Source organism: Lepidochelys kempii, chromosome 9 (genome assembly GCF_965140265.1).
Source record: "Lepidochelys kempii isolate rLepKem1 chromosome 9, rLepKem1.hap2, whole genome shotgun sequence".
Classification (NCBI taxonomy): Eukaryota; Metazoa; Chordata; order Testudines; family Cheloniidae; genus Lepidochelys; species Lepidochelys kempii.
The window spans coordinates 8,041,119-8,059,338 of NC_133264.1; the positions used below are offsets into that span (position 1 = coordinate 8,041,119).

At 53.7% G+C, this 18,220-nt stretch overlaps 1 protein-coding gene across 1 annotated transcript in view; it reads left to right on the top strand.

The window, feature by feature from the left end:
* The first annotated feature begins 70 nt into the window (after positions 1-70).
* Positions 71-18,220, top strand: part of EEF1AKMT4 (EEF1A lysine methyltransferase 4) — a 30,811-nt gene continuing 12,661 nt past the window's right edge. Inside the window, exons 1-2 of the mRNA XM_073359201.1 lie at positions 71-367; positions 17,616-17,899. Of these exons, the coding sequence (XP_073215302.1) occupies positions 145-367; positions 17,616-17,899 (507 nt within the window). The 5' untranslated portion in view covers positions 71-144. The remainder of the gene's footprint in view (positions 368-17,615; positions 17,900-18,220) is intronic.

Sequence of the window (18,220 nt, forward strand, 5' to 3'; positions counted from 1 at the left end):
AGGAAGGGGTTGGTTTCCGGACGGAGTGTTTTCAGCGTTGCACCAAACCCGGCCCGGAAGTGCCACGTTTTTGGGGGGATACACGTGGGAGGCGGCAGGTTCGGTTTCAGCGACCAGCTGCAGATCGGCCACGCCCCCTGATCGATGGCCCCGCCCTCAGATAGCAGCCGCCGCCGCGCCCCTGGCTCCGGGAGCCTGGATCTTCCCTGGCTGCCGGACTGTAACCTCCGGTACCGGGACCGGCGCTTCTGGGATTCGCGGTACCGCCAGGCGGGGGCTACTGCGGCTGAGTGGTTTGGGGGCTTATCCTGCTTCCGCCAGCAGCTGGAGGCGGAGCTGCGCCCGGGGGACCGGATCCTGGTGCTGGGTGAGTGAAACCCCCCCCGGGGCTACCCCTCAGCCTCATCGGGGCTTACACCTCCCTCCCGCGGACCGGCGCCTGGGGCTGGGTTAGGGGCACCCCGGCCTCTGTCCCCGTTTTCCTCTGCGGGGCTGGATCTTGGGGGTGGGTTTGTGCTGGGGGTCCCCGCGCGGGATGACACGTATTTCCACTGCCCGGCACTAAGATACCTTCCCCCCCACCCCCCCCGCGCTTTCGGTGTATTGTAGGTCCTCCATAAACAAAACACTGATGGTGCCTTTCTTCTCTGCGAAGGGTGCCCCCCGGAGTTGCGGTAACGTCAGGGCTTGCGCCCTGAGAGAGCTGCAGCCTCCCGGGAGCCTGGGGGGACTGGTCTGCCCTAGGAGACGCTCCCTCAGTGGGGGACCTGGGACTAGCTCCGTAAGGCGAATGGGACTGAGCCATGTCCCTGGGTAGTGCTGCACCCCTTGGACTGTGCAGGGCCCAGTGACTCGGAGATGTGGATAACACATGGCTCAGACATGCCTGTGCCATGAGACTGAAGCATGTTTTAACCATGCTGGGCTCTGGCCTGTCCCAGGGCCCCCTGGCTGAGGAGCTGGACTGGTGTAGTTAGGGCAGACGCAGTGCGGCCAGAAGAGGACAGTGGTGACATGCTAGCCGGTGTGATCCTGCACCTGATGCCGAGTGACAGGGCTGGGATGGAGCCGGTTGCGGTAGTGACCCCTCTACACTGAGGTAGTGCCTAGAGGCCCCAGTGAGCTCAGCCACGTGAAGTTAGACCTATCTTCCTGGGAAGTAGCCTTGAGAACCTGGTACTGGCATAGCCTCGTCTACCTGAGCCTGCTGGCAGTTAGGAAGGAAAGCTCTGAGACCCCTGACCTGCCTCCTCTCATGTCCAGGATTGTTATCTCTGGAGCCTAATGACGCATCAAGTGTTCATGTTGTTAACTGTTTCATTGCTGATCATTGTAGGAGAGAAATCCAGTGGTGCTGGGATTGTGGGGGGAGCCTGAGCAGAGAATCGTCCCTTTATCCCACGCACATCTCCACCCTGGGCTGGGCACTTCCAGGTGCGGAAGGGGAAGGTACTGGCGAGTGAGCAGCTGCTGGTGTTAGCAATGGGAGGCAGTTGCACACCTGGCCTGGGGGAACAAGATCAATGGCTGGTTTCATCTGGATTACGTCCCAGCGGCTGTGGGGAAGGCCTGGGCTGTGTCAGGTGACCTCGGCCTGGGCTGTGTGAGAAGGTCTCTTTGAATCGGTGGTCCTTGAACGTGGCCTTTCTGGGGCTGAGTGCTGCAGGACAGACAGGGGAGAACATGGATCTGTCTTTCCCTCTGTCTGGGGGAGTAACTGGCTGCTTCTGAGGGGGGTTGTAGTGAACTTGGTGAGGAGGCATAGTGGGGTCTGCACTCTCCTGGAGAGGAGAGTGCCCCCTACTGACTCAAATGTGCCTCCCAGTCTGGTTAGCTGCTGACAGCTGACCACACTGCAACCTGTTGGAAATTTCCCTGGGTCATAACCATAGGGGGTAGCCTAAATTCCTCCTTACCTGTAAGGGGTTAAGAAGCTCAAGTAACCTGGTTGGCACCTGACCAAAGGAACCAATGGGGACAAAAGATACTTTCAAATCTGGTGGGGGGGGAAAGAGGTTTTGTTTTGGGGTCTTTATTTTCTGTGGGTGTTTGCTCTTGGGACTAAGAAGGACCCGACGCCAATCCATGTTCTCCAAATCTTCCTGAGCAAGTCCCTCATATTTCAAATTTGTAAGTAACAGTCGGGGGTGGCGTATTAGTTTACCTTTGTTTTCTCAACCTGTGAATTTTCCCTTTGCTAGAGGGAGGTTTATCCCTGTTTTGTTGTAACTTTGAAACTAAGGCTAGAGGGGTTTCAGAGTAGCAGCCGTGTTAGTCTGTATCTGCAAAATTATAATCCACCTTGATTATCACTACAAAAAGTTTTTTTTCTCTCCTGCTGGTAATAGCTCACCTTACCTGATCACTCTCATTTCAGTGTGTATGGTAACACCCATTGTTTCATGTTCCCTGTGTGTATATATAAAATCTCCCCCCGTATTTTCCACTGAATGCATCCGATGAAGTGAGCTGTAGTTCACAAAAGCTTATGCTCAAATAAATTTTAGACTCTAAGGTGCCACAAGTACTCCTTTTCTTTTTAAGGCTAGAGGGGGTTCCTCTGTGCTCTTTGTATTTTCTGCTACTCTGTGTAAGGTTAACTACCAGCCTAAGTTTGCGGAGGTGATTCTTTTACCGTTTTCTCTTTAAATAAAATCGTTCTTTTTAAGAACCTGACTGATTTTTCCATTGTTCCAAGACCCAGGGTTTTGGGTCTTGGATAATTTTGTAACCAATTGGTTAGGATATTATTCTCAAGCCTCCCCAGGAAAGGGGGTGAATAGGCTTAGGGGAGTATTTTGGGGGAATAGGACTCCAAGTGGTCCTTTTCCTGAATCTTTGTTTAACTCACTTGGTGGTGGCAGCAGTACCCATCCAAGGACAAGGAAGGATTTGTGCCTTGGGGAAGTTTTTAACCTAAGCTGGTAAAAATAAGCTTAGGGGGCCTTTCATGCGGTTCCCCACATCTGTACCCCAGAGTTCAGAGTGGGGAAGGAACCCTGACACCCTGGTAAGTTTATTAAGGTTTTACAATGACTCAGTTTCCACACAAGCATTCCTTTATTAGTCCAAAGGCCACTTGGCATTGGTTACATCCAAAATATCAACATAATCAGATTCTACCACCAGGAACATAAGAACAGCCGTACTGAGTCAGACCAAAGGTCCATCTAGCCCAGTGTTCTGTCTTCCGACAGTGGTCAATGCCAGGTGCCACAGAGGGAATGAACAGAGCAGGTGATCATCAAGTGATCCGTCCCCTGTTGCCCATTCCCAGCTTTTGGCAAACAGAGGCTAAGGACACCATTCCTGCCTGATGGCCACTGAGGGACCTATCCTCCATGAACTTATCTAGTTATTTTTTGAGCCCTGTTATAGTCTTGGCCTTCACAACATCCTCTGGCAAAGAGTTCCACAGGTTGACTGTGCATTGTGTGGAAAAATACTTCCTTTTGTTTTAAACCCGCTGCCTATTAATTTTGTTGGGTGACCCCTAGTTCTTGTGTTAGGAGAAGGAGTAAATAATACTTCCTTATTTACTTTCTCCACACCAGTCATGGTTTTATAGACCTCTATCATATTCCCTTAGTTGTCTCTTTTCCAAGCTGAAAAGTCCCAGTCTTATTAATCTCTCCTCTTACGGCAGCCGTTCCATACCCCTAATAATTTTTGTTGCCGTTTTCTGAATTTGTTCCAGTATCTTTTTTGAGATGGGGCGACCACATCTGCCCACGGTATTCAAGATGTGAGTGTACCATGGATTTATATAGGGGCAATACGATGTTTTCTGTCTTATCTATCCCTTTCTTAATGATTCCCAACATTCTGTTCGCTTTTTTGACTGCCGCTGCACACTGAGGGGATGTTTTCAGAGAACTATCCACAATGACTCCAAGATCTCTCTTGAGTGGTAACAGCTACTTTAGACCCCATCATTTTATAGGTATAGTTGGGATTGTTTTCCAATGTGCATTACTTTGCATTTATCAACACTGAATTTCATCTGCCATTTTGTTGCCCAGTCACCCAGTTTTGAGAGATCCTTTTGTAGCTCTTCACAGTCTGCCTGGGACTTAACAATCTTGAGTAGTTTTGTGTCATCTGCAAATTTTGCTACCTCACTGTTTACCCTTTTTCGAGATCATTTATGAATACGTTGAATAGGACTGGGCCCAGTACAGACCCCTGAGGGACACCACTATTTACCTCTCTCCATTCTGAAAACTGACCATTTATTCCTACCCTTTGTTTCCTATCTTTTACTCCGTTACCAATCCATGAGAGGACCTTCCCTCTTATCCCATGACAGCTTACTTTGCTTAAGAGGCTTTGGTGAGGGACCTTGACAAAGACTTTCTGAAAATCTAGGTACACTATATCCACTGAATCCCCCTAGTCCACATGCTTGTTGACCCCCTCAGAGAATTCTAGTAGATTGTTGATGTATGCTTTCCATTTACAAAAACCATGTTTACTCTTCCCAACAAATTATGTTTATCCATGTGTCTGACAATTTTGTTCTTTACTATAGTTTCAACGAGTTTGCCTGATGCTGAAGTCAGGCTTACTGGCCTGTAATTGCCGGGATAACCTCTGGAGTCCTTTTTAAAAATTGGTGTCACATTAGCTATCCTCCAGTCATTTGGTACAGAAGCTGATTTAAATGATAGGTTGCAGACTACAGTTAGTAGTTCTGCAATTTCACATTTGAGTTTCTTCAGAACTCTTGAGTGAATCCCATCTGGTCCTGGTGACTTATTACTGTTTAGTTTATCAATTTGTTCCAAAACCTCCTCTAATGACACCTCAATCTGGGATAGTTCCTCAGATTTGTCACCTAAAAAGGATGGCTGAGGTTTGGGAATCTCCCTCACTTTCTCAGCTGTGAAGTCCGATGCAAAGAATTAATTTGGTTTCTCCACAATGGCCTTATTGTCCTTGAGTGCTCCTTTAGCATCTCAATCGTCCAGTGGCCTCACTGATTGTTAAGCAGGCTTCCTGCTTCTGATGTACTTTAAAAAAAAATTGGTATTACTTTTTGAGTCTTTGGCTAGCTGTACTTCAAATTCTTTTTTGGCCTTCCTAATTGTATTTTTACACTTCATTTGCCAGAGTTTATGCTCCTTTCTATTTTCCTCACTAGGATTTAACTTCCACTTTTTTAAAGGAAGGCATTTTGCCTCTCACTGCGTCTTTTACTTTGTTTAGCCACACTGGCACTTCTTTGGTTCTCTTAGTGTGTTTTTTTTAATTTGGGGTGTACATTTAAGTTGAGCCTCTATTATGGTGCCTTTAAAATGTTCCCATGCCGCTTGCAGGGATTTCACTTTTGGCGCTGTACCTTTTTAATTTGTGTTTCACTAACCTCCTCAGTTTTGTGTAGTTCCCCTTTCTGAAAATAAATGCTACAGTGTTGGGCTGCTGTGGTGGTTTTCCCCACGACAGGGATGCTAAATCTAATTATATTATTGTCACTATTACCAAGGGGTCCGGCTATACTCACCTCTTGCTCCACTTAGAACTAAATCAAGAATTGTCTCTCGTGGGTTCCGGGACCAGCTGCTCCAAGAAGCCGTCATTTAAGGTGTCAAACTTCACCTCTGCATCCCGTCCTGAGGTGACATGTACCCAGTCAATATGGGGATAGTTGAAATCCCCCATTATTATTGTGTTTTGTTTAATAGTCTCTCTGATCTCCCTGAGCATTTCACAGTCACTATCATCATCTGGTCGGGTGGTCTGTAGTATATCCCTACTGCTATATTCTTATTAGAGCTTGGAATTACTATCCATAGAGATTCTATGGTACAATTTAGTTCATTTAAGATTTTTTAATTCATTTGATTCTATGCTTTCTTTCATGTGTAGCGCCACTCTCCCACCAGCACGACCAGTTCTGTCCTTCCGATATATTTTGTACCCTGGTATTACTGGGTCCCATTGATTATCCTCATTCCACCAAGTCTCTGTGAGGCCTATTATATCAATATCCTCATTTAATACGAGGCACTCTACTCACCCATCTTACTATTTAGACTTCTAGCACTGGTATATAAGCACTTTATAAACTTGTCACTTTTTAGCTGTCTGCCATTACATGATGTAAATGAATGGGTCTCTTTTTTTTTTTTCATTTGACTCTGTCATCAGATCCTCCCTACATTTTATCATCCATCCATCCTCTCCTCATTACTCGGACATGGGGAGGATCTATTAATGGAGATTCTCTAAGGGATGTCTCTGTCCAAATCACGTGCTCCTCTGCACATGTTGGCTTTCCCCCAGCCCTTAGTTTAAAAACTGCTCAAGACCTTTTTAATGTTACGTGCAAGCAATTTGGTTCCATTTTGGTTTAGGTGGAGCCCATCCTTCCTGTATAGGCTCCCCCTTTCCCCAAAGTTTCCCCAGTTCCTAATAAATGTAAACCCCTCCTCTGTACACCATCATCTCATCCACGCATTGAGACCCTGCAGTTCTGCCTGTCTAACTGGCCCTGTGCGTGGAAGCATTTCGGATAATGCTACTGTGGAGGTCCTGGACTTCAATCTCTTACCTAGCAGCTTAAATTTGGCCTCCGGGATCTCTCTCGTATCTCTCCCTATGTCACTGGTACCTACATGTACCACGACCACTGGCTCCTCCCCAGCACTACACATAAGTCATCTAGATGTTTCGAGAGATCCACAACCTTTGCACCAGGCAGGCAAGTCACCATGCAGTTCTCATGGTCATTACAAACCCAGCTATCTATGTTTCTAATGATCAAACCACCCATTACTAATACCTGTCTCTTCCTAATAGCTGGAGTTCCCTCCCCTGGAGAGGTATCCTCAGTGCAAGAGGATACCACATCATCATCTGGAAGGAGGGTCCCAACTATGGCATCGTTTCCCTCTGCTCCATTGGGTGTTCTCCTTCTCTGAGGCTTTCATCTTCCTCAACAGCACAGAGGCTCTCAGACCAGGGGTGGGACCGTTCTACTGTGTCCCAGAAAGTCTCATCTATGTACCTCTCTGTCTCCCTTAGCTCCTCCAGCTCAGCCACCCTGGTCTCCAAAGGCTGTACACAGTCTCTGAGGGCCAGGAGCTCCTTGCACTGAATGCATACATACACCACCTGTCCAAAGGGCAGGTAATCATACATGCTGCATTGGGTGCAATAAACTGTGTAGACCTTACTCTGTTGCTGGACTTCTGCCTGCATTCTCTTTTTTACTCCTGCAGCTCGTTCCTTTGTTTTGTTTTTATGGGGGAGGGGGGTGTTTTTTGGCTTAAGTTTAAGGAATGTTAGTGTATGTAGCCCCCACACCCCCTCTAAACTACCTCAGAACATTCCCCTGTTAGCTGCTCCTGTTCAAAAAGCCTTGTTAAGAAGCTCTCAGCCTTGCCTAGCAGGCTGCTAGGCTCAGCATCCAACAGTCACACATGGTCCGCAAACAGACCACATGGTATATTTCAGTCCAGCAGCAGCATATCACCATGCACACTCTCACTCTCTACAGTGATCAGCATCCCCTGAATACTCCAGCCAGGTCAGGCCCAGGAGCTGTCTTCCCCCAGAGGGGCAAGGGAAAGCTCTGAGCACTCAAAAAGCTTGCTAACAAGCAAGCAATGTCTCTGCTGGTGGTTGGACCTTAGCTAAAGTCAGTGGAAGCAGTTTAGGGCTGCACTCTGCTCGTCAAGGTTTTTCCCCGTCTCTCACTTTGCCATATTTTGTCCCTGACTACTGCACTAAGCGTTTCTAACCAATTATTCACTGCACCTGGTGCCCAATTAACCATGTTTTCTTTAGTTCTGTTGCTTAGCCCAAACCTTAAATCGGGGAATGCTGCTATTCCAAAGGGTCACTACGTGTTTAACACAAACAGTCCTCCTTTCTCATGATTTCTTTTTTTGGTCACGTGCTTTGGGCCAGTCACTCATGCTAAGATCCAAACTCAATTTAAAACCGTAGCTCACCTAGGGCTTATGTGGCCTATATTCCTACATGTCCTGAGATGGTGTTAGGTGTGGGCGTGTTCTAACTGTTCTCCTCTTTTCTCCCCCCCCCCCCTTCCATCCTTGGGTATTCCACAGCCCCTGCTCTATCTGGCTAGTCATTCACTGCTCTCTTAATAAGGCTGGTCTATGCTACAGGAAATGCCCTTTGCTGACAGTGGGTGTCAGTAACACATGCAGGTGGAAAAGGAGGACTTGTGGCACCTTAGAGACTAACCAATTTATTTGAGCATAAGCTTTTGTGAGCTACAGCTCACTTCATCGGATGCATTCAGTGGAAATGCACGGCATGCATCGGATGAAGTGAGCTGTAGCTCACGGAAGCTTATGCTCAAATAAATTGGTTAGTCTCTAAGGTGCCACAAGTCCTCCGTTTCTTTTTGCAGATACAGACTAACACGGCTGCTACTCTGAAACATGCAGGTGGGTGGGCACAGAGCATGATGTGGCTGCAAGTGTAGCCAAGGACATGCCATGCCCAGCTCTGGTTCAGCCACATCCCTTGCTGATGTTCATTGTCGGTGCCAGGCAGGTCTTGAGCCAGGCCACTGGCCCAGCAGGGCGAGTGAGTGGTTTGGGGCTTGTGCGGATCCTCGTTCCAAGGAGGAAGCTGTTTGTGGAGCAAAGGGGCTGTAAGATGCCAGCTTGGCTTGTGTAGCTTATCCCTCTAAGGTGACGTCCATATGTGCCAGCCCACCCCTTATTCCCCTGTCCTCCCAAGACTCTATGGGGGAAGCAGGCCTCTGGCCTACAGCCTGAGCGCCCCATTCCATAGATCAGAGCTGCAGCCTGTGTGTGTTTCCACCATATCCGTCTGTGAAGCCATCAAGGGCCCCCTTATTCCAGGGCAGCCTTGGCAGCAGGGGGTGCATTGGAGACCCCTGAATTTCTGCTGCAGAGGTAACCTCTAGAAAACAAGTACCTGCCAATTCCTCCCGAGCGCCACCAGGGGGCAGCATGGCCCTTTCGAGTGAGGCTGAGGATGCTGGACTCTGGCCCCGATGTGCAGGAGTGCAGAGCCCGGGGTGAGGGAGGCCCTGGGCCGTTGGGGCTGCCTCTGTGAGCTGGCTTAGGGCTGGTCTCCTTTGCGTCTCCTTGCTCTCTGGCCCCTCTTCCCTGCCTCCCCTCAAGCATCTGTGGGGAAAGCCTGCTGCTCTTTCCCAGCATGCTTTGCTAATGAGACTCTTGCACTCCTGTCTGTTGCACCCGAGAGCCGTGGGGATGCCTGGGAGTTTCTGCCCGAGAGCCCCAGCCGGGTCCCGGTGGGTGCTGTACCCAGTAGGGCTTCGCGCTCACCCCTCTGCTGTCCTCTGAGGCCTCGCTTTATCAGAAGAGCTCATGCTGCCCTCCTCCGCCTGCAGCGAGCCCAGGGCCCATGGGGAGAACTGAGGCGGAGAGGAAATGGGAGAGAACCCAGGAGTCCTGAACCCCCACCCCCAGTAGTCCCCAGCCTACGACACGCGGAGGCTACCATGGGGCAGCCTTTGGAAGGGGAACGTCCGTGGGAGGGAGTTCACTGCCCCTGTGGCCCCCGGGTATTGTCACTGGGCTAGAGCTGCGGCACCTGTGCCTGGCAGCGAGGATCTGGGGGCTCACTTCGCCCAAGCCAAGCTGGGATTGCTCTGCGAGGGCTGGGCTCCACCTGGGCTGTGTGGTGGGAGCTGTGTCCTGCTGCTGGCTAGGTCTGAGGTTACTCCAGGCGGGGCTGGGACTGAGCAGCGCCTCTCCCTTGTGGGCTCTGTGCTTAAGGGAGGAATGGGGGTTTTGCAGAGGCCCTGAATCCCTGCATCAGAGATGGGTCTCCCCGCCCCAGCCTATGATCACTTACCCAGGGCTGATCCCCAGTCTGTCCTGTGTCCCCTCTCCCCAAATGTGCTCAGGATCTGCTGCCGTTCCCACCATCTTCCTCTTCCCCCTCCGGGAGAGGTGTCCAGCAGCAGGGGGCTCAGACCTCCTGCAGGGTCTCTCCTCAGGCCATAGGAAATGTTGGCTCACTGCTAATCCCACTTCAATCATCCTCCCCTTTCTCTGCAGTGACAGGACGAAGGGCAGGGCCAGGCGCTCCCTTGGGGGCTCCTCCCTGCACTTCCTAGAGCCCTGGCGTTTGGAGCAGACCAGAGGAAGTCCCTAGAGACAGCCATTGGTCTGGCTTTATATGTGGCCGTCCCTCCCCCGCCGCTCTAGTGGGATGGACCAGGCAAAGCGTCAGAAGCCTCCCCACCTTCCTGGGTGGCCAGAGTGGAAGATGGGACTGAGGGCTTGCGACACATCAGGGACTCTGCACCGGTTCTCCCCCCCCGCCCCTGCTCCCCGGAAATGATACTGACCTCCTTTGTGAAGGGCTTGGAGCTCTACGGGTGACAAGGGCAATGGAAGAGCAAAGTGCTGGTAAGGGTGAGCTTTAGATTCCCGTCCAGAGGCTTCTGTGCAGTAACAATCAAGGCATTTTCTGGTGTTGACTGAGGAACCGTCTCACCTCCAAGCGGGAAGAATTCCTCCTGTGGCCCCTCGGAGTACGTCTACATGGCAGCGTGAAACCAGGGTTTGAACTCAGACTCAAGCCTAACCCTCCCCTTCCATTTACGTGCAAATTGCACCAATCCAGGGCTTGGATCCAGCATCCCAGGACCCCATGGGGTGGAGGGTTTGTGCCTGAGCCAAACTGGGGCCTAGGGTTCAAGCCCTATTGCTTTACAGTGTAAATACAGCCGCACTGGACTCCTGCTCTGGGGGTCTGCCAAAAAAATACCACGGGCTGGCCTTCTGTGTCCTCTGGAGATTCAGGTTTGGACAGTAAAGTTTTCCTGCTCTGCATCACGAACAAAGGGCTGTGGGGAGTGCGTTCTGCGAGGGTGCTGGGAAGTCTCAGTTGTGGGTGGTTGGACTCAGGCCTGCAAAATGCAGGGTAGATGCTGGAGCCCCAGGTTCAATTGTTCCTGGTCTTACAAACGTGTTTAGATGCTCAAGCCCAGGGTCTGCTAGGTCGAGTTCTGCTAACCCTGGGCTTGCACTGCAGTATAGACAGACCCAAAAAGGCTTCAAATGAGAGTACAGTCCTTGCTCGCAACAATACGCTGCGAACCGTGGGCTTGGGACCTGAGAACAGCCATGGAGGAGCCGGCTGGCATGCGCTGTCTGCGTATCACGGAGTTGCACATCAGTTTATGCTACACGTCCCTCACCTTGGCTGGTGAATTTGCTGACAATCCGTGTGTGCCGACTGCATTGAGGGAGGGTATCCAGAGCTGTTGCCGGTGCCCTTTATTCTGAGCAATAAAATCTTTGAAGATCCATCTATGCTGCAATGAAACAGCCATGCCCAGCCTGTGCCAGCTGACTTGAGCTCACAGGGTTATAAAATTGCAGTGTAGACCGGGATCCTCGCAGGGTCCCAGAGGCTGGGCTACAGCCCAAGCCCCAGTGTCTACACTGCAGTTTTATAGCCCCAGCCTGAGTCAGCTGACACGGGCCGGCTGCAGCTGTTTTATTGCAGTGTAGACAGATCCAGAGGGAACTAGCCTGGCCCGTATCTCACATCTAGACTGAACGCTATGTTTCAGGGGAAGCTACGAAAGCGCCGTTGGCCTTTGGAGATCTGAGAGGCAAGAATGCCCCATCCCTAAAGGGAGGAGAACGTTGGTGACCTGCACTTCCTACGGCGAGGATGCGCCATCAGGACATCCGTTTCTCTGTGCTGGCTCGGGCAGAGCCCTGGCATCAGCACAGCGCCGGAAGCGCTCTGTGGTGGCGGGAGCCAGCTTCCAGCAGCCCTTGGCTTTGGCTGGGGGTTGGTAGAGCTGCAGCTGCTTCTTCCAATTAAAGGGGCCTCTTCATTCATGAGTTTCCGAGTGCTGGCAGCCCTTAAGTTGGAACGTGAAGTCTGGCTGTTCCACAGTGTGGCGGGGGGGGGGGGCAGATGGGTGAGAGCCCTCGGCGGCATGGGCTGCGACTACTTCCAAATGGAAAAGGCAGCACCTAGGTATCCGGGACTTGCTCAAACATGGTGCCGTGGCTGCTGTCCCCATAGCATGGAGGAGCCAGTGCATTGGTTCGCTGTATGTTTTGTTAGCATCTTCGGAGGTAGCGTAGTAACCGGGCCACACACTTGTGTATTTACGCTGCTGTCACCCCTGTGAGGCCGGGCAGGGCTTTTATCCCCTCATTGCAGTCTGGGAATTGAGGCACAAAGACTGAGACTTGGCCAAGGGCCCATGAGATGTCTGGAACAGCAGGGTCTAGAATCCAGGTCTCCCAGGTTCCGGGCTGGCACTCTGACCACTGAGCTAGCCTCCCTCATCCCCCACAGGCTGCAGGTGGCTAAATGGAGGAAAAGTGGGACAGAAGATCGGTGTTGCTGTTAATGCAGGATGGTTGGACACTTCAGAAATGACCCAGCAGTGGGGGTGACCTGCTGCCACAGTAGCTGAGCAGCAAACCACAGAGCATCGTGGCCCAGGTGCTGGGGATGCCTAGCAAGGGGGGTCTTTGCTGCTTGGCTGGGCAGTGCAGGAGGTGAGACCTAAGTGGGGGCAGCCGTTGCAGGCTTGTGACTCGGATGTCTGGCGCACGACTGAACCTGATGCTGGAAACAGCTGACTCCTGCTGTGAATGTCGAACTCTCCCATGACTGCCGTGGGCCGGGTGGAGGAGGGACGACTGATGCCCCGCACCTGGTGGCGCGCAGGCAGGGCGCCTCTACGCTTGGGCCAGCTGTTGAGATGGGCACAAGGGCTCTGATCAGAACACGTCTCCACCAGCAAGGCCCCTCACAGACAATAGGCGAGGGCTCTGGAGGGATTTGCTGGCTGATAACTGATCTGGGTGGAAACCTTGGCTTGACCCAGTTAACAATGAAGAGCTGTTCCCCCGCGAGGATGCCAGGACAAAGGGCCGGGCCAAAGGGCTGAGAAGCCAGGGGGTCTTCACCAACGCAACGTCTGCCAATCCAGAGTACAAAGACCAGAGCCTGGAGGAGAAAGCTGAAACACCCAGTTGTGTGGCAGAGGGGCCGACCTGCATGGCATGACAATGCACAGGGCGGGATGGTTGAATTCTAGGTTCTGCTTTTAAAGCCCAGTCCTGGCATCTGGGCATGAATTGCCAACGCGTTCTTATTTTTCTGACCCCAGCGCCTCGGAGCCCTGGTCATGTACCAAGACTCTGTGGCCCTAGGAGCTGTACAAACGATGGTCCCTGCCCCCAAAGAGCTTCCAATCTAAGTATAAGACAAGAAATGACAGATGGACATGGACAGATGGGAGCACAAGGAAACACTGAGACACACTTAGCTGCTGTCTATCACAATGTTAGCAGCAGCCTGGCTTTGGTCGGCACTTCCTAGTGGTAAGTGCTAACATTAGCTAAGTTGGGGGGCGTAGCCAATGAGGAATGTGGGGGGGATTCTCCATCACTTGAAGCCTTCGCCCCAAGACCGGGTGTCTCTGTCTAGAAGAGATGAGTGGGTGGGCTGGGTGCAGGGACTGCTGGGTGTACTCTACTGCCAGTCTCTCTGCAGGAGGTGATTGCCTTCTGGCCTCACTGTCAGAGTGCAGGGGAGCACAGCCTTGCCTAGGGTGGGGAACCTGGTCATTTTGGCCAATCCGTGCCTCTGGAGAATCAATGCACTATTCACCTGTGGAACTCCTTGCCAGGGAATGTTGTGAAGACCAACAGTAGAACTAGGTTAAAAAAAACCTAGATAAGTTCATGGAGGATAGGGCCACGAATGACTACAAGCCAAGGTTCAGGGGCACCCCCCAATGCTCGGGGCATCCCATAACCTCTGACTGCCAGGAGGGGAAGACATGGATCCCTCCATAATTGCCCTGTTCTGTACAGTCCCCTGCAGCTCTGATACTGGCCATGGACGGAGATAGGAAGCAGGGCAAGATGGACCATGGTCTGACCCAGTGTGGCAACTCCTGTTCTTATAAACACGCTCCCCGTGAGTTACGTGGCGCATGGTTTTGTCTTGGTTTGTAAAGCCTTTGGGCGTGATTGCGGGGTGGGGGTGGACAATGCCCACCACATCCTGCCTCTCTAGCCTGATCCCTTTGCTGTCCTGAGCACAGTGCTTCTCCTGTGAATTAACCAGATCCCCCAGCAGGCCACGGGGAAGTCCTGTCTGTCCAGGGGATTTAACCAGGAGGAGAGGAGTCAAAGCTTCATTTAATTCCACCTGGTGCTTTATCCATCTCTGATCTGGCTGCTGCTGCAGCTTTTAACCTGGTGCCTCCTTAATCTGGAGTTTTCCCCGAGTTTCCGAGCAGGTTCAGATTAACAGGGTCTAATCGCCTGATCCCCTAACAGGATCAATCTATACGATCTGTGATTAATAGCAGCCAAATCCCCCTGAGGCTGAGGGCTGCTCAGGAAAGGTAGGAGGGGAGCCCTGAGGTGTGGGGTGCAGGCTGGAGCCAAGCCTGATGGTAGGGCTGAGTGTGCTAGGCCAGGCCCCATCTGGAGCAGGGAAGGGAGTGTCTCACCCAGTCTGGAGCAGGCAGAGAGCCTTGGGGAGGGGAGTTCTGCATTGGGGAGACCCCCAGGGATACACCTTCCATGGCCTAGCTGCAACCCCTGCATGAGGCTTGGCTTGGGAGCTTCCCCAGCCCCTGGTCTGAGGGCACTTGGCCAAGGCTTGGCTGTCCCAGATACCTTTGCTGCAGGGCAGTGCCAGGCTCCCCCCTGCCTTGGTCTCCCATGTACCCCTGTGGGGCTGGCCGGGGAGCTCCCTTGAGAGCGTGGACAGCCCGTTCCCTTCCCTGCTCTGCCTCACATGCACTAGAGAGTCGCAGATGCTCCTTCCACCCCCCACTCTCTCCAAATCGGTTAAAGCCTGCCAGATGGTGCCAGGCTGCAGTAATCTGCCCACTGGCCAGTGGCCCTCTGCATCCCAGCTACATCCCTACCTGGTGGGTCGGCTTCCCATGCAGCTCAAGGGGCGGGAAGGGGGCAGGAATGGGGAGCCTGGGAGGGGTGTAGGGACCCACAGACTGGCTGCACCCAGCACTGTGACTCGGCTGTCAGAGAAACCAAGTAAAGACCTTGGCTGCTGGGGGGATGCCCTATCTCTGCAGCCCCACCTGGCATTGGGGGGAGCTGCCCGGTGTCTGCACCCCAGCCTGGCATGGCGGGGGGGGAGTGGCTGCGTCGCTGCGGGGGATGCACTGTCTCTGCACCCCAGCCTGGCATTGGGTAATGCTGTGCATCTGAGGGATCTGCCCATCTCTGCACCCCTGCCTGGCATGGGGGGTGGGGGTCTATGTTGCTGGGGGAGCTGCCCGGTGTCTGCATCCCAGCCTGGTATTGGGAGGGGGCAGTACTGTGCTGTGGGGCGAGTTGCCCTTCATGCCCATGCCCCTGCCCCTGCCCCACCTCCCTGGGAGTAGTACACTCTCTGAACCTGTGCTGGTGTCGGAAACCCAGGGCATGGCAGGGACAGCCGAGTCCCTTCCATGTCACCAGAGGATCCAGTTCTGATGTTTGTGCTGCCCTGAGTGCGCTGCCCCAGACCACTCTGACATGGGCTGGCCCCGGTAAATCCCAGACTGGAGTCTCTCACGTGCCCGACCCGGAGTGGGGCAGGGCAGAATCTTGCTCCCTCTTCCCTGGTGCTGGGTTCCTGGCCAAACCCCTCTAGTCCGTGGTCAGGGCCGGATTAACCTTTTGTGGGCCCCCCCATTTTTGTGGGAGGCAATGGAGCATGGCCCAGGGAGGTCAGTCTCGGAAGGAGGGGCCAGCCAGAGTCAATGGGACATGGCATGGCAGGGGTGGCCCTGCTCCACCCAATGCGAGGGCACTATTTACAAACCGGCAGTTGCGAGATGCACAGTGGCCTGCCCAGCCCTGTGCTGCCATCATGCCCCTTCCCCTTGGGGGCAGGCCCACATCACACCACACAGCCCCCCCCCCAGACCCACCCACAAATGCACAGCGCCCTGCACAACACCACCCCTGCCCAGAGGCCCCCGATCACAACCCCACCACAACTGGCCTGCACCCCCCACTCCCTAGAGCCCAAACACACACAGATCCTCCCTGCCCCTTCCCAGCCCAGCACTTCCCGCTACTCCCCACAGACCCACTCCTGCAAGCCCTGCCTCCTGGCTGCACTCACCAGCCTTGCTGGGAGGCGACTGTGTCTGCCGGGTTGAGTTGGCAGCGTAGCCAGGGCTGGGAGTCGCTCTGTCCCCTTGTCCCCACGGGAGTGGCGCAATCAGGCAGGCCAGGACCTACCTCGGCTGGGCCCCTCCAGGCAAGTGTGTCTTGAGGGACCCCAGCCAAGCCCCTCAAGCTCTTTTCCCCCCACACCTGGCCGAGACTAGCAAGGCTTCTGCACCAGTCCCAGGTGGCTCAGCTCTGGGGAGACAGGTGGGGCCCCACAGGTGGTGGGAAACAGAGACTGCCTGGAGCCAGAGGCGCACTGGGTTCTGGCCAGGGGGCAGAGATGAGCCCTCAGCCAGCCGGCGGGCAGGCCGAGGGGAGCAAGTGGTTGGCGGGGGAGGCCGGCGGGGTCTTGGGGTGCAGTGCAAGTGGAGCAGGCCGGGGCCCCTTCTGAGCATGGGCCTGGCTCCATGGAGCCACTGGAGCCATTGTAAACCCGTCACTGTCCATGGTGAAACTGGCCAGGCTGCCCGTGGAGAACCGAGTTCAGCAGGGCTGGGATCTGTGTCCCCAGTTGCCCTGTAGGATGGAGCAGAGTCTTGGGTCCTTCTGGCTGCTCTGCCTGGGCACGTCTGCCCGCCCATGACATTAAAATGGAATTTGCAAACTGCTCATTACGTGGAGTTTTGTCTCTAAGTTAATTTGACCCTGCTGCACCCCACCGCTCCCCCTCCCAGAACTGACTGCTCTTGGAATCGCAAAGCAGAACTGGAGGAGACCAGGCCTTTTTGGTGAGCCCCACAAAAATTGAGGTTACTACTTTTGATATCCAGCTTCCCCAGTCAGGTTGGAAGCAGGTTGTTGAGTGTTTGGGCCCAGACCCCGGGCTGGGGCCCCGTCAGTCTGAGTGCTCTGTCTCTTCCGCAGTGCACTGTGGGGAGAGGAGGCTGGTCCAGAGCTTGCTGCAGAGAGGGCTTTGTGTGCCGGCTGCAGTGAAGGGAAATCGCTGGGGTTTGCTGGATTAGCTGTGATGACAGACAGGCCAGTCTCCTTCATGCTCCCCAGCTTACGGGGTGGGGGGGCAGGGAATGTGTGTTATCTCACCAATCTGGGGGTTGGGGAGCCGCTGGGAGGGGGCAGTGGGAAAGTCTCAACCTCCCATCCCCCACTGGACTTGATACTGTGTGTGACCAAGGCTTGAGCTCCTAGGTCAGCACCCCAGCAAATGGCAGCCCCTTTGCCTCCGGATCTGCCCCAGCATCCACAGACAGTGGAAAAGTGCATTAGCTGGATCTTGCTGCTAAAATGACTGGCACTGAAACAGTTAACACTGACATTTGAATAGTCTTCTGTAGGTTCCAGACTTAACAGCCTACTGAGCTGGCTGGGGCAGCTGGCTCCTACTCCCCAGCTGCAAAACACTTACGGCTCTGCTGGGCGTCACGGAGCCGCCCCTGTAGTTCATGGACCCATCTGCCTCGGATGGCTCTCACCTGGCCATCCTCGTTTTTGCAGGCTGTGGAAACAGCGCCCTGAGCTCTGACCTGTTCCAGCTCGGCTACACGGATGTCACCAGCGTTGACTACTCTCTGGTGTGCATCGCGGGCATGCAAGCCCGCTACGCCCAGTGCCAGGGCCTGCAGTGGGTGGTGATGGATGCTCGGGACTTGGCCTTCGCAGACGGCACCTTTGACGTGGTTCTGGAGAAGGGCACGCTGGATTCCATGATGGTGGCGGAGATGGACCCCTGGAATGTGTCACCCGAGACCACGGCGCTGCTGGACCAGGTGCTAAAGGAGGTGAGTGGGCAGGACTCAAAGGTCATTAGTGGCTCTGATCCCCTTGTGATAGTCGGTGCAGGGTGGGACCAGACTTGGTCCCAGCCAGGATGTAGACTCGTATCCGCCAGGCATAGTGGACATGCCATGTGGATGTGTGATGGAGCTGGGACTGAGCATCCCTGCCACCCCCAGGAGAACAGCCCCAGCTGCCTGACTGCTCCAAAGCCAGGGGTAGAGTCGGCCTGGCCCATCCCTGGGCCCCTGTCCAGGTGGGAGCCAGGCAGCACTGGGGTCAGGTCTTGGCTCTGATCTATGGGTCTGAGGGGAGCTGCCTCTCCC